At 38.0% G+C, this 13,946-nt stretch overlaps 1 protein-coding gene across 1 annotated transcript; it reads left to right on the plus strand.

The window, feature by feature from the left end:
• The first annotated feature begins 3,197 nt into the window (after positions 1-3,197).
• LOC137504590 (putative olfactory receptor 2B8) lies at positions 3,198-4,112 on the plus strand. The gene has a single exon (XM_068233172.1). It carries the CDS (start codon positions 3,198-3,200, stop codon positions 4,110-4,112), a length of 915 nt encoding a protein of 304 aa, XP_068089273.1.
• Positions 4,113-13,946: the final 9,834 nt, after the last annotated feature.

Here is a 13,946-nt window from a genome sequence, read left to right on the forward strand (position 1 = left end):
CAATCGTTACACAATGTCAAAATTGTTCAAATGTGTTCTAGGATCCCATAATTTCCTCTGTGTTTCACGCAAATCTTCTATGAAGGGGATTGAAAGCTTTTTTTAAGTCTACAAAAGTCAAATCCTCCATTCTGCACTTTGTTCTGTAATTTATCTTCACTTCAGATGTTAATGAGAACAACACAGCCACAAGGCTTACAGAAGCCATCCTTATGTTTTTGGATTTTGAAATCAATGGCATTTTTTATTTCATTTAGTATTATTCTTGACAATGCTTTGCTTGGTATGCTTAGGAGGGTAATGCCTCTCTAGTTATTACAGTTTATTAGGTCTGCTTTTTTCAACAGCTTAACTATTATCTCTTCCTTTCATTCTGCTGGTAAATGTTTCTCAGTCCATATCTTCATCAAAAGAGGATGTAATAAATCAGTTCTTGCTTCAATGTTGTCCTTTAAAATTCCTGGGAAAATATCATCCACTCCTGGCACCATACCTTCCTTTATCTGTTTCAGTGTGATTTTCGCTTCTGCACAAATTATAGACGATAGATGTAATGTTGAGTTTTGCACTATGGTTTATTCATATATATTTTATTTATATTTTTGAGATAATATTTCTGAAAAAAGTTGACTCCATCTTCCTGCTTGATCTACATCTGTTATTAGGATTTATCCATGTTTGTATTTTACTAGTTAAGTTCTTATACAGTTTTTATGTCAACGTTTCCTAGTAATACTATCAAGCTTCTTCAAATTTCCCTTTAGGTAACCTCCTCTCCCGATCCTTGTGCTTGTTCATCTATTCAAAATCTTTGGCCTCTTCTCATTGTATATCCACTTTTTTATTTTCCGTTCGTGTTTTAGCTCTTTGCTTGTCTCGTTTGGCTTTGGTAGGCTTTATTTTTAAGCTGTTTTCTAGTTTAAAACTTCCAGAGTTTCTTGGGCTATCCTTTCTTTCTTTCATTCTTTGCATTTCTTCTGGAATAGTAAAATAATTCCTCAACACTGTTTAAAGCTAGCCATACCCTATGCAATATTTTTGCCCAATTAGACCTTAGATTGCACAAAAAATAATCTAACTGGGCAAAAATTGTGGTTAACCACAGCAGTGCGTTTTACCACGACTGACCCGCAGGAGACATCACATGATCAAGATAGACTTTTTCTCACTTGACCTGCAATATCATCATAATGTCAAAGTGTATGGCTAGATTTACTCTACCTTTCCTCTCAATGAAAGCTTCTTCCTTGCTGTTAATATTTTTATTTGTACCACTGCTATCATAAGGTAATGATCCTTACCAATATCTGCACCTCTTCTATTTTTTATATTTCTGAAGGTTCTTCAGAGTTTCTTGCTAATTGCAAAATGGTTGCAACAAGATTTCTGTGTTGTGCTCCAGAGAGAACCATGTAACGTTGTTGAATTTTTTTATTACAAGGATCCACCACCAATAGCTATATCATGGCTGGCACAAAAATCCATAAACATTTGTCCATTTTTCTCCCCTTTCATGTCTTCTCATAACATGTTCTAGTCCTTCATTGTCAGTTCCAGTTTTTGCATTCTTATCTCCTATTTTTATTGCAGTATTTGTATCTCATTAACTTTCCTTACAATTTCTTGTAATTGTTGGTAATGTTTTCCTTCTTCTCTGTTGTCTGATGAATTCACTGGTGCATAGCTCTGGGTGGAGGTCACCTATGATCTGAAGTGGACCTTCAATATTCCACTGGAGATAGGTGTCCATGCCATAAGACTTCTCTTTGCAGTTGTGCTAACAAGGATTTCAACGCCATGTATGTGTTTCAGTGTTTACTTCAGTTGTAACAAAATAGAAAAAGAAGTATAACAACTTGGTATCTTTACTTCCTCATAGCCAGTCCATTTTCTCTAGCCAAAGATCTTATATATCAACTTTGTATTTTTTCATTTCTTTTTGCAATTGTTTAAGTCAACCAGTCTCCTACATGGTCCCAACAATTCAGAAGCTACTTTTTTGTTTTCTGATTTATGCTGAAAGTCCTCAACTAAATTCCTGCCCAGGTTTGCTTTACTTCAGTTTTTTAACAATTTGATTTGTGGTGCGTATAGGTTATTAGCATTCAGCACATGATTCTGCTAGTTAGACTGCTATCTAAAGCTTCCAGACACAAGTAAACACCATTTTCTTTTATCTGCCATGTAAGGAATCTTTTTTGGTGTAAGTTAACTTGGATCTGTTACGTTACTCTCTTCTCTCCTTGCTTCACTTGTCATGTGACAGCAGAATACCAGTAGCTGTTTGTTCAGCAGCAATAACATGAAGTCCATCATCACCAATCCCTCCACCTCATAGGGGAGGAGTGTAAAACTACTACAACAAAGGTATTGACATCCTTGTAAAAAGAAATGATGAATTGGTTAAAAGAGGTCTTTATGTAAAGGAATAAGCAGAAGATACAATAGGCCTAATCCAACTACCTTTTTCTACCAAGTTTTTATCAGGAGATATTTTTTCATCTGTGGCTAAAATAACTTTTTAACACTCTTCAAATGAAAAAAAAAATCCAAAGAATAGGTGACTGTAGTGTCACTGTCAAAATTATTCTGTTTACTTTCTTGCTTGCTGGTAGTTTAAAAGGAACCAGAGGCCCCAGAAAGAAGATTTTATACATACCTGGGGCTTCCTCCAGCCCCATACCCACAGATCGCTCCCACGCCGCCCTCCTCTGCTTCCTGTATCCGGCGGTACCGGGTCCCGTAGTTTCGGCCAGTCGGCGGCAGCACGCGGACAATTGTCCGCATCACAGGGGCTCCCAGCATACCCGTACGTGTTCAGCTGCATACCGCGCAGTCGCACGCGTAAGGGTATGGAGGGAGCCCCTGCTCATGCGGACATTTGACCACGTCCGCCGGAAGTGACGGGACCCGGTACCGGCGATCCAGGAAGCGGAGGATGGTGGCATGGGAGCGATGCAGGCGGATGGGGCTGGAAGAAGCCCCAGGTATGTATAAAATCTTTTTTTCTTTTTAGGATTCCGGCGTCTCTGATTCCCTTTAAAAGGCATGTAAAATGTCACCTAGGAGAAAACTTCAGAGAAACATTGAATTGGACTGAGTCTAAACTAAAATAGATCTAAGGTTTCCTTAATTGATTAAATTAAAACTGCTGTTACTTTTCGGATGACCCTTATATATTATTATTATTTTCCAGAATGGCTTGGAAAAATGACACAAGCATTAAGGAATTTATTTTGCTGGGACTTTCCACCATCCCTAATGTACAAAACGTACTTTTTGTGATTTTTTTGGTCATGTACTTGGTCACTATAATTGCAAATTCTCTTATTATCCTGGCTACAGTAATGGACAGCAGGCTTCATACTCCAATGTATTTTTTTCTTAGAAACTTATCCTTTGTGGACATCTGCTATTCATCCACAAGTGTCCCTCGGATGCTAAGAGATCTCGTATCAGCCAATAAAACTATTTCATATGAAGAATGTATTGCACAGATGTGTATAGTTCTTTCACTGGGGATAACAGAATGCATTCTTTTAGCTGTAATGGCCTATGACCGTTATATTGCAATTTGTTACCCATTACATTATACCACAATCATTACCCCGATTACCTGCATCATGACAGCTGTCGGAGTTTGGGTTTTTGGGTTTCTAGCGTCTATTTTTCATGTTATGCTCACATGGATTGTGGATCTTTGTGGACATAATACAATTAACCATTTTATGTGTGAGTTACCAGAAGTCCTCTCTTTAGGATGCAGAAAAGTGACTATTGTCAAATCTATGATTTTTGTGTTTAGTATTGTAATTCTTATTATACCCATTAATTTCATCATTATAACATTCATTAAAATTATAAGAGCCATTTTTAAAATGAGTGCATCAGAAGGACGAAAAAAGGCCATTTCAACTTCTGCATCTCATATCATTGTGGTGACTTTATTCTATGGCTCAGCTATGGCTGCCTATCTGAAGCCTCAATCCGAGTCAGCAGCCGATACAGACAAGTTTATTGGAATTTTTTACACTATAGTCACACCGTTGTTGAATCCTCTGGTTTATACCTTAAGGAACAAAGAAGTTAAGTCAGCTCTGAAGTTTTGTTAGTTAACCACTTCAGCCTTCAGTCGTTTTCACTTTATGCATCCGAGCAATTTTCACCTCCCATTCATTAGCCTATAACTTTATCACTACTTATCACAATAAACTGATCTATATCTTGTTTTTTCCACCACCAATTAGACTTTCTTTGGGGGGTACATTTTGCTACGAGGCACTTTACTGTAAATGCATTTTAACAGGAAGAATAAGAAAAAAACGGAAAAAAATCATTATTTCTCAGTTTTCAGCCATTATAGTTTTAAAATAATACATGCCTCCATAATTAAAACTCACGTATTGTATTTGCCCATATGTCCCGGTTATCACACCATTAAAATTATGTCCCTATAACAATGTATGGCGACAATATTTTATTTGGAAATAAAGGTGCATTTTTTCCGTTTCGCATCTATCACTAATTACAAGTTTAAAATAAAAAAAAATATATAGAAATATTTCATCTTTACATTGATATTTAAAAAGTTTAGACCCTTAAGTAAATATTTACACTTTTTTTATTGTAATGTTTTTTTTTTGTTTTTTTTTATTAAACATTTTATTTGGGTATTTTTTGGGAGGGTGGGATGAAAACAGTAATTTTTATAATGTAAATGTGTGTTGCATTTTATTTTTTTTACTTTTAGTTGTAGTTTTACTTTTTGGCCACAAGATGGCAGCCATGAGTTTGTTTACATGACGTCACTCTAAGCGTAACATACGCTTAGAGAGATGCATGGGAGACGCAACAGCCAGAAAAAGCGGAGCTTCTGAGAGAAGCTGTCACTTTTTCTGCGGGGGAGAGGAATTAGTGATCGGGCACCATCGCCCGATTCATTGATACGTGGGCTAACGATCCGGGGCCGTGAGCGCGCGTGCATGTGCGTGATCGGCCACGGGAGCGCGCGGATGCGCACATGGCCTCCTGGGCGTAGCTAGAACGTCCAGAAGGCCAAAGTAGTTAAAGTGACACTGAAGTGAAGAAAAAAACTTTATTATATAATGAATTGTATGTGTAGTACAGGTATTTCATAGAACATTAGTAGTAAAGGAAAGAGTCTTATATTTTTATTTTTAGTTATATAGATTTTTGTATAACAATGCATCATTCTCTAATATTTGCAGTTTACAAACTACACTCTGTATTTTAAACTATGAAAAAGAGCTAATGATCCTTTGAACTTCCCTGCAGTAAAACTTTAAACAAACAAGAAAAAGTGAGAGACAGGTTAAGATAAGTGCTTTGGAAAACAGCACTTTAGCTGACCAAACCTGGTTGGAGAGCACAGAGAAGCTCTTTTGCTTAGATAACAATGGATGTTTCTTAACTCTTCCTGTACTGGAAACAATATGAGAAGATAAATCATAGGACAATACAGCACCCTCTCATGTCCAAAGATCAGAAATCAGTTCTTATGCTTATGGCAACAGAAGAGCACCAACAAACAGTTTTGGAACTAGCAGTTGTGCATGAAATTAAGTATTTAGGATTTATTATGTCTGAATACGCCACTGAGTGTCTTACCAATAGATTGAGAGGTTCTGAGAGTATCAGCTAATTAGACATTACTAAATATACATAAACATTTGGTTGTTGTGAGAAAAAGCTAAAAAGTTTTGTTAAAATTAAAGAAATACCTTATTTTTAGGAATCATGTACTGCTTTCTCTTGCCTGCTGGTGGCAGTATTGACTTGGACTGCCCTGGACTTTCATTGGACCACCAGCAGAGGGCTCTGTGGACTTTAAACAAACCTGGATTTGTTATGCCATCCACCAGCAGGTGGCCTTATGCTATTTGTGAGAAAGTCCTGCAGTTCCTGATCTGGCCTGCGGGTGGTTCATGAGATAGTTCTGCAGGATCCCACCACCAGCTGCTTCCTGTTACCAATCATACTAATTGCATGATCTATATAAAGACTGCCATTTGCTCCAGCCAGTTGCCAGAACTTTGTGCTCCCAGGCCTCAGTCTCTGGACATCCTGGTACCTGTTCCTTGTCCTGAAACCTGTCTTTTCCTCCCTGTTGCCGAACTCTGTTTATCCTATCTGTGAACTTGCTTTTACTACCAAAAGAACCAATATACATGGGTCATCAGTGACCTTGCTTTTGCCTAATCCTTGATAGCGTGCTTTGTCTGATTACCTGCTACTGACCCTGGTCCTCTGTTGACTCTGATACTGTTTGCTCCTTTGGTACTGCGTATGTTTGTATATATTTGTATGTTGTTATGTTTGTATATATCCTCTGTATACAGTATATTGGTGTGTGCTTAGCTAGATAGATTAATCAGAGTATTATATATTTATGTGTGTTCACTGTACTCTTGGGTTGTCTGTATATATCAAGCTATGCATGTGGTTTGCATCATATTTGCTTTGTCAGTTTGTATGCACGATCTGGTTGTAAAAAACTCTTATTGCACATTGTACCTTGCTTCGTTTTCTGTATCCCTGCACACTGTGGTCATCCCCTGTTCCTCCAATCAGGTTTGTAAACCTAAGAGAACTTCTTAGACAACACTCCTCATTCGGTACTGTTGTGCAGGGTCTAGTCCATCTGTCTGCAGCAGACCTCTTTAGTCCCACAAAAATCGTATGATCAGCACTGAAGATTCAAGCAGTAGACTTTCTTCACTTCCAAACTGTGAATAAACAAAGCCAGGACATCCAACAGCAAGATCAGGGTGTAACTATAGCTCCATATAGCTCTATAATATACTGCAGCTCTTGCTATACGCTGTAAACAGAGGGTATGCTTGGGACTAGGACCATGTTTACATTGCAGTGAAGGTTTTCTTAGCACAACGGACTGTCGTCGTTTCCGGTGGACAAACTGCTCTTTGTCAAGTGATGGCGATTTTTGTGGGTTTGTAACACTAATGCAATCCCCTTAGAGAAAAAGCCATACAGCATTTAAAAATATGGAAGTCTAGTAAATATTTTATAGTTATAGTATTATCACATGGAATAGGATGACACTAAGCATTTAAAACTGTGCATACATTTGGCATTCACAATAAATAGTTTTACAAATATCTACAATTGTGTTTTGCACGAAAGGCAATATTTAAAGTGCCTGACATTAAAAAAGCCTTGGAAACATTGAGTGTGTACATCCACCCTTCTATGGTCAAAAATGACAGTGGAAAATGAGAAGTTGATTTGGATCAGGTGGGATACCATGATTTCAGAACAGGAGTGTAACAATAGACCCTGCAAGGGATGCAGCCACAGGGGGGCCCAGTGGGGGAAGAAGTTTATTTTCCCTGTCCTGAGAGACTGGCGACTAAGGGCACAGAGAGAAAAGGCTTTCTGCTCTCTGTACATTTGTTCAAATGACTGTGTCTGCTCAGCCACTGATAAGGAATCATACACAATCATACAAGATTTGTAGACTGTCCCTGTAAGAATCAAATATTTAGTCTCTGTGTGTGACTACCTTTAGCATCAGCGCTTGTGCTTATCACCTTTGGAAAGTATACAGCCGGTAGCAGATTTCCACAGAATTGGAACGCCAGAGCAAATTAAGCGTCTTTATTGTATCCAGCCGGGATACTCGGTGCAATCTTGGTTACAAACTTATATTGAAAATGGCATTACATTAGCCCAAAACATACGAAGCAAAGCAAACATCAGCATGTAATAATATGGATATTGAGCAAAGCTGAGATTAATATGAGCGCGCTAGCGCAGACATACAAGGATCAATCTTATATATGGAAAAACCTCCATATCCACAAGTGTTAACTAAACACACGCCCCCGAAGGTGGGATATGGGCGGGTTCCAGATGTCACCCCTATTAAACACTTGTGGATCTGGAGGTTTATCCATATATAAGATTGATCCTTATATGTCTGCCTTATAAGGATCTCACAGTCCCTATTCAGTGTGTAGCAGGCTCTTGTGTACAAAGCCCAGCCCTCAACCTATCTACACCTCCCCAAGTGCTGTGTACTGTAGTGATGCTGGAGAAGTCTGCAGAGCCATTTATGCACCATCAGAGATGGACAGATTGAGTGTAATAAGCTGAGGCTGGGAGCACACTCAGTTTTCTGTATGCATTTTCTGCACACCATGTGTGTCTGTATGCATGTTTTTTATCACAGAAACTAATGTAATTGATAGAGAAAATGTGTGCAGTGCTACACTGCTGTCTGTTTTTATTTGCATGGGGAAAATACATTCAAGTGTGCACTAGCCAACTGAATAACATTGGTTCTCTGTGTAACTGGGCAGAAAGCGAGGGGGGAGGGGGCATCCAAAGTTTTGCAGGGGGGACAGTGATTTCTAGTTACACCTCTGTTTCAGAATTATGATCGGGTTGACATATTGTGGTCTCGAGCACTGTATAGAACACACCAGGCCTACCTATCCCATGACAAACTATCTAGCTTCTTCTAGGCCATCTCAAGTGTGCAAAACATAGGACAGATATTTTACATGTAATTTGGAATGTTCCACCCCTACCTCATTTTGGGTCTGTGGTTTATTTTCTGTCTATCATTATTAACCACTTTACCCACCGTGGTACGGATATCTCCGTCCCTTTTTCCATCCTTATAAAACCAAGGGACAGAGAAATCCGTACCTCCCACGCTACCGCCGCTGTCCACACTCCCACCGCTCGTGTGCGCGGTCCCGCCGCTCGTGCACGCCGCTGCCCGCTCGCCCGGAGATCAATGAACGGGAAAATCCATTCCCATTTGTTGATCTAAGCCCCGCAATCATCTTCTGGTTCTATGAGATTCATTGTGATTTTTCCAGCCTCATAGTGCTTCCTGTAAGCGTCCTTTCGTACGCTTACAGGTCGCATGAACAATACATCACTGTAAAATAGTAAAACTACACCCTAAAGCATTTTACATATACAAATACATTCGTTTTACACATTAAATTAACTCATTACCTCCCACACTCCCCAATTTTTTATTGTAATTAAAAAACAAAAAAAAATACAATAAAAAAAAACATAAATAGTTTCCTTAGGGACTGAACTTTTTAAATATTTATGTCAAGAGGGTATAACACTGTTACTATATAAACTATGGGCTTGTAATTAGGGATGGATGCAAAACTGAAAAAAATGCACCTTTATTTCCAAATAAAATATTGGCGCCAGACATTGTGATAGGGACATAATTTAAATGGTTTTATAACTGGGAAAAATGGGCAAATACATTTCATGGGTTTTAATTACAGTAGTATGCATTATTTAAAAGCTACAATGGCCGAAAACTGAAAAATAACGATTTTTTCCCAAATGTTTTCCTATTTTCCCATTAAAACACATTTAGAATAAAATAATTCTTGGCATAATGTCCCACCTAGAGAAAGCCTAATTGGTGGCGAAAAAAACAAGATATAGTTCATTTAATTGCGATAAGTAATGATAAAGTTATAGACGAATGAATGGAGGGAGCGCTGAAAGGTGAAAATTGCTCTGATGCTCAGGGGGTAAAACCCCTCAGTGGTGAAGTGGTTAAGAAAGCTCTGTGGTTTGTAGAAAAATATGTTACATCACACGCTGACTGTGGCTGGCCCTTCCATCATCCAGGAGCTTCCAGCTCCTTCCAGGGCTACCCAGTTATGTATGACCACAAATAGATATGGTGTTGGCAGTTTGATGAGTATCATTTGTGTGGTGCTGCCAAGACTGGTTGCACATTGTATGCACATAAAGGAATACATATTGGAGACCATTGACTTATAATGAGGTGATTTGCGGTCAAGTTCATACAATGGGTGAAGAGGGTCCTGCTAGAAGTACACCGGTCTCTTTATGTTTTATTGTTGGCAGCTGCAGAGGATCAGGACTGTAAAGTCACCCACTAGCATCATGGGCAGATTTGAAATAAGGCCACAAAGGCCATGGCTTAGGGCACCAGGAAGCAAGGGGTGGGAAGTGGGCGGGCACACTCAGGAAGTTAAATTGCCAAACATGTAAACCACAGAGGTCACAGACCCGATCCACGGCCGGCCTGCTTCCACAGGGCAGAGCAGTTGGGCACAGCACAGGATGGGGGAAGCACAGGACAGGGGAGCATAGGACGAGGGTGCCCAAGACCAGGGGAGACACAGTGGGTGGGGTGGGGTTGACAGTGGGCCTTGTGCGGTATAAAGTACAAATCCAGCCCTGACCTGCTAAAAACCATTAGTGTTGATTGGGCCCATTGTTTTCATACCACTGAGCACTTTACTGAGTGCGTGTCTGTTGTGTCTGAGATATGGGGGTGGGGAATGTCATGTGGTCATGTATTTAATAGTAAATAGTCTTTTTATATTAAATATTAGCTGCTGCTCTGTAATTCTTTTTGGTATGCTATATTTATTAGTTAACTTAGAGCGATGTTGGTTAACTGTTATCTATTTGCTCTCCTGGTTCTTCTTTTTTTTTTTTTATGTACAGTATTTATCATTGGTATAATGCATTTTTGTTACTCTCACATTTTCTCCTGCCAAACTACTTTGTAACACCTTAGGCCCTTCAGTTCCAGGGGAGAAGAAGCTCACTGAGCATGCGTTTCTTACCACCTGACAATTGCTCAGAAGTTTCCAGAAAATTAAAAGTAAGATTACCCCCCTCCAATAAATGTCACTAGTTTACTTTACAACACTCCTAAAAAATATGAATAGGACAGCACACATAAATAATATAATATTTTAGGGAGTAACATTATTTTTATAGTATTTATATAACCTAACCAACAGAGGTTGTAAGCTGACCAGTCCATAAGCCATTTTGTCATGTTTTTTTTATCAAGGGGTGGTCATTAGGCTGAAATAACATTTGGTACAATGGAGTGAGACATCTTTTATGGAACTACAACCACATGAAGAGATATAGGCCTCAATTCACTAATCTTATCTCCTGTCTTTAATAACTCTTCTAGAGTTGTTTACATGGTGATAAGGCATGTAGTATTCAGGAAACATTTTACCTCAGGCAAACCTAAAGTTAACTCTTCTGTATTTCAGTTAACTCTTTAATCCTTAAAATAACTCCAGAGTTAAAGACAGGCTGTTCATTAACTGCGAGTGAAAATAACTACAGAGGAGGTAAATTAACTACAGAAGAGGTAACGTAAGGAATGAAGAGATGAGATAACTCTCTTACTGTGTGGAGGTAAGTTTTCTCTTGCCTTATTATCTCCAGCATGATCTTAGTGAATTGAGGCCTCCTCTGTAGTTAAGTTACCTCCTCTGTAGTTATTTTCACACGCAGTTAATGAACAGCCTGTCTTTAACTCTGGAGTTATTTTAAGGATTAAAGAGTTAACTTAAGGACAGAAGAGTTAACTTTAGGTTTGCCTGAGGTAAAATGTTTCCTGAATACTACATGCCTCATCACCATGGTGATAACTCTAGAAGAGTTATTAAAGACAGGAGATAAGCTTAGTGAATTGAGGCCATAGAGAGTTCAGTTTCAAGGATGTCTCTGGAATAAGAGTAACCTCTAGAACTTCAGACTTATTAACATTACAGTACAAATTTGATTGGTTTAAAATCTCCACCAATTCTGTTATGGATAAAAATGGATCGGTAAAAAATAACAGGTCACCCTCAAAAAGGTTTAGGTTATGATGAACTCCTGCTGTTTCATGTCCTGTAATCTCAGGATTGTTCCTGATAACACCCATTAAAGGCTCATATTCAAAATAAATCGTTTGGGAGAGAGAGGCCCTGGTGAGTGCTCCCATTTATTATGCTTAGTTACTATTATTATTTATTTAATACCGGTACATTTGTTGCTGGCAAAGTATGTTTTGGGATATAAAATATGTGGTTCCTGACACTATACAGTTTACCAATCACTGTAAAAGATTATTAATGCATTTGTTAAAAATACCTCTTGCACCTGTTTAACAAACATAATTACTGTAGCTGATAATTTTTTCATTTGGGATATACTGCTCACAGGAATTACAATGAAAAAAAAATGTTACTCTTGTTAAATGAAGCCATGCTTATAAAAAAGAAAATGCCATCCACAAAAACAACCATTGGTCTCCGGTTACTGGTTAATCAAATTTCTGCTGAACGTCAGTACATTTGGTGTGTTAACATTGATTTTACATTGTGAATTCTAGTATTTAAAAAGTCTTAGGTACCTCCAAAAAGCAAATCAAAATGTGTTTGACGTGTATAATGTTGGTTTATTTTCGCTGGATCTCTAAGTAATTGTTAAATAGTTACTGTATGTCTGTTATGCACCTTATAGATATGTACTAAAAAATAACAGCATATATTTGAGTGAGACAGATTTTACCATTAAACAAATGTGCAAGCTTTTTATGAAGAATTTAGTTCATTTTTGTTTTTTATTTCATTTATGTATTTTGCTTTGCAAGAATAAATTACACACTGTGAAACATCTGTTATGGTAAGTGGGGGAAGTGAGAAGGGCATTTAAAGGATACCCAAACTGAAATGTGACATAATGGGATAGACATGTGTATGTACAGTGCCTAGCACACAAATAACTATGCTGTGTTCCTTTTTTACTTTCTCTGCCTGAAAGAGTTAAATATAAGGTATGCAAGTGGCTGACTCAGTCCTGACTCAGACAGGAAGTGACTACAGTGTGACCCTCCCTGATAAGAAATTCCAACTATAAAACACTTTCCTAGCATAAAATGGCTTCTGAGAGCAAGAAAGAGGTAAAAAATGGGAATTTCTTATCAGTGAGGGTCACACTGTAGTCACTTCCTGTCTGAGTCAGGACTGAGTCAGCCACTTACATACCTGATATTTAACTCTTTCAGGCAGAGAAAGAAAAAAAGGAACACAGCATAGTTATTTGTGTGCTAGGCACTGTACATACACATGTCTATCTCATCATGTTACGTGTCAGTTCGGGTATCCTTTAACCAAGACTTTTGTAGCACTCATTATATCCACATTTGATCTAGAACTTTTGTACACAGAAGTCTGGTTCTGATTGGGGCTGATTTTTTTCTTGTTTTCCAGAACTACTTATTGTACTGGGTATTTTTTACTATTGCTGTATAATACAGAGGACCTGTCATTTAGATATTTAGTGGGTGGAAGCATATCTTCTGTTTGCAGAGTGAGGATCTCCATGTCTTTTTTACATTGTCCTGATAAGATCAGAGAACCTTATGTGTTCACTAATCTAATATTTCTGGATAAGTCCTCTGATGATGATGTGGTGCACAGGCATTTCATTTCCATCCACCCATGAAGAAGTCGTTGGCCATCACAAAAAAAAACCTATAGTCATAAATGATGACTTTATATATTGCTGATGGTCTTTCCATTCTCTGGGCAATGCTACTTTCTAGCCTAGCAACCCCCTTGTGTGAATGAATATTATAATTATTGATCATGTTTTTAACATAATTTTTTACCTATTTATTTATTTTATTTTTTACAAAATATAATTTTTGTATGAAATGTACATTTTAATGCAAGTGCATAGATGTTCATAGGGAATGTGAAAATTGAATAATTTTTGGGGAGGTACAATGGGTCTGAAATTTCTAAGGAGTTAGGGAAGTGCCTTAACCACTTTAATCCACAGGCTGTTTTACTCTTTCCACCAACAACAATCTTGTGTTTCAATATTGTTTATTGAATAACACATTGAATATGGCACAGTGCACAATTTCCACCTTTCAGTGCTCCTCTCATTCATTGGGCAATAAATGTATCACTGCTTATCGCACCTAAATGTTCTATATCTTTCACCACAAATTAGGCTTTTTGTGGGTGATATTTGTTTTCAGTAATTATGAAAACTACACTATTTCTCAAATTGCATCTCCTGTAGTGTTAAGATAAACCATGCTACTTGTCCTGCCTATCATAACACTTAAATTA

The sequence above is a fragment of the Hyperolius riggenbachi genome, chromosome 4, assembly GCF_040937935.1.
Source record: "Hyperolius riggenbachi isolate aHypRig1 chromosome 4, aHypRig1.pri, whole genome shotgun sequence".
NCBI lineage: Eukaryota > Metazoa > Chordata > Amphibia > Anura > Hyperoliidae > Hyperolius > Hyperolius riggenbachi.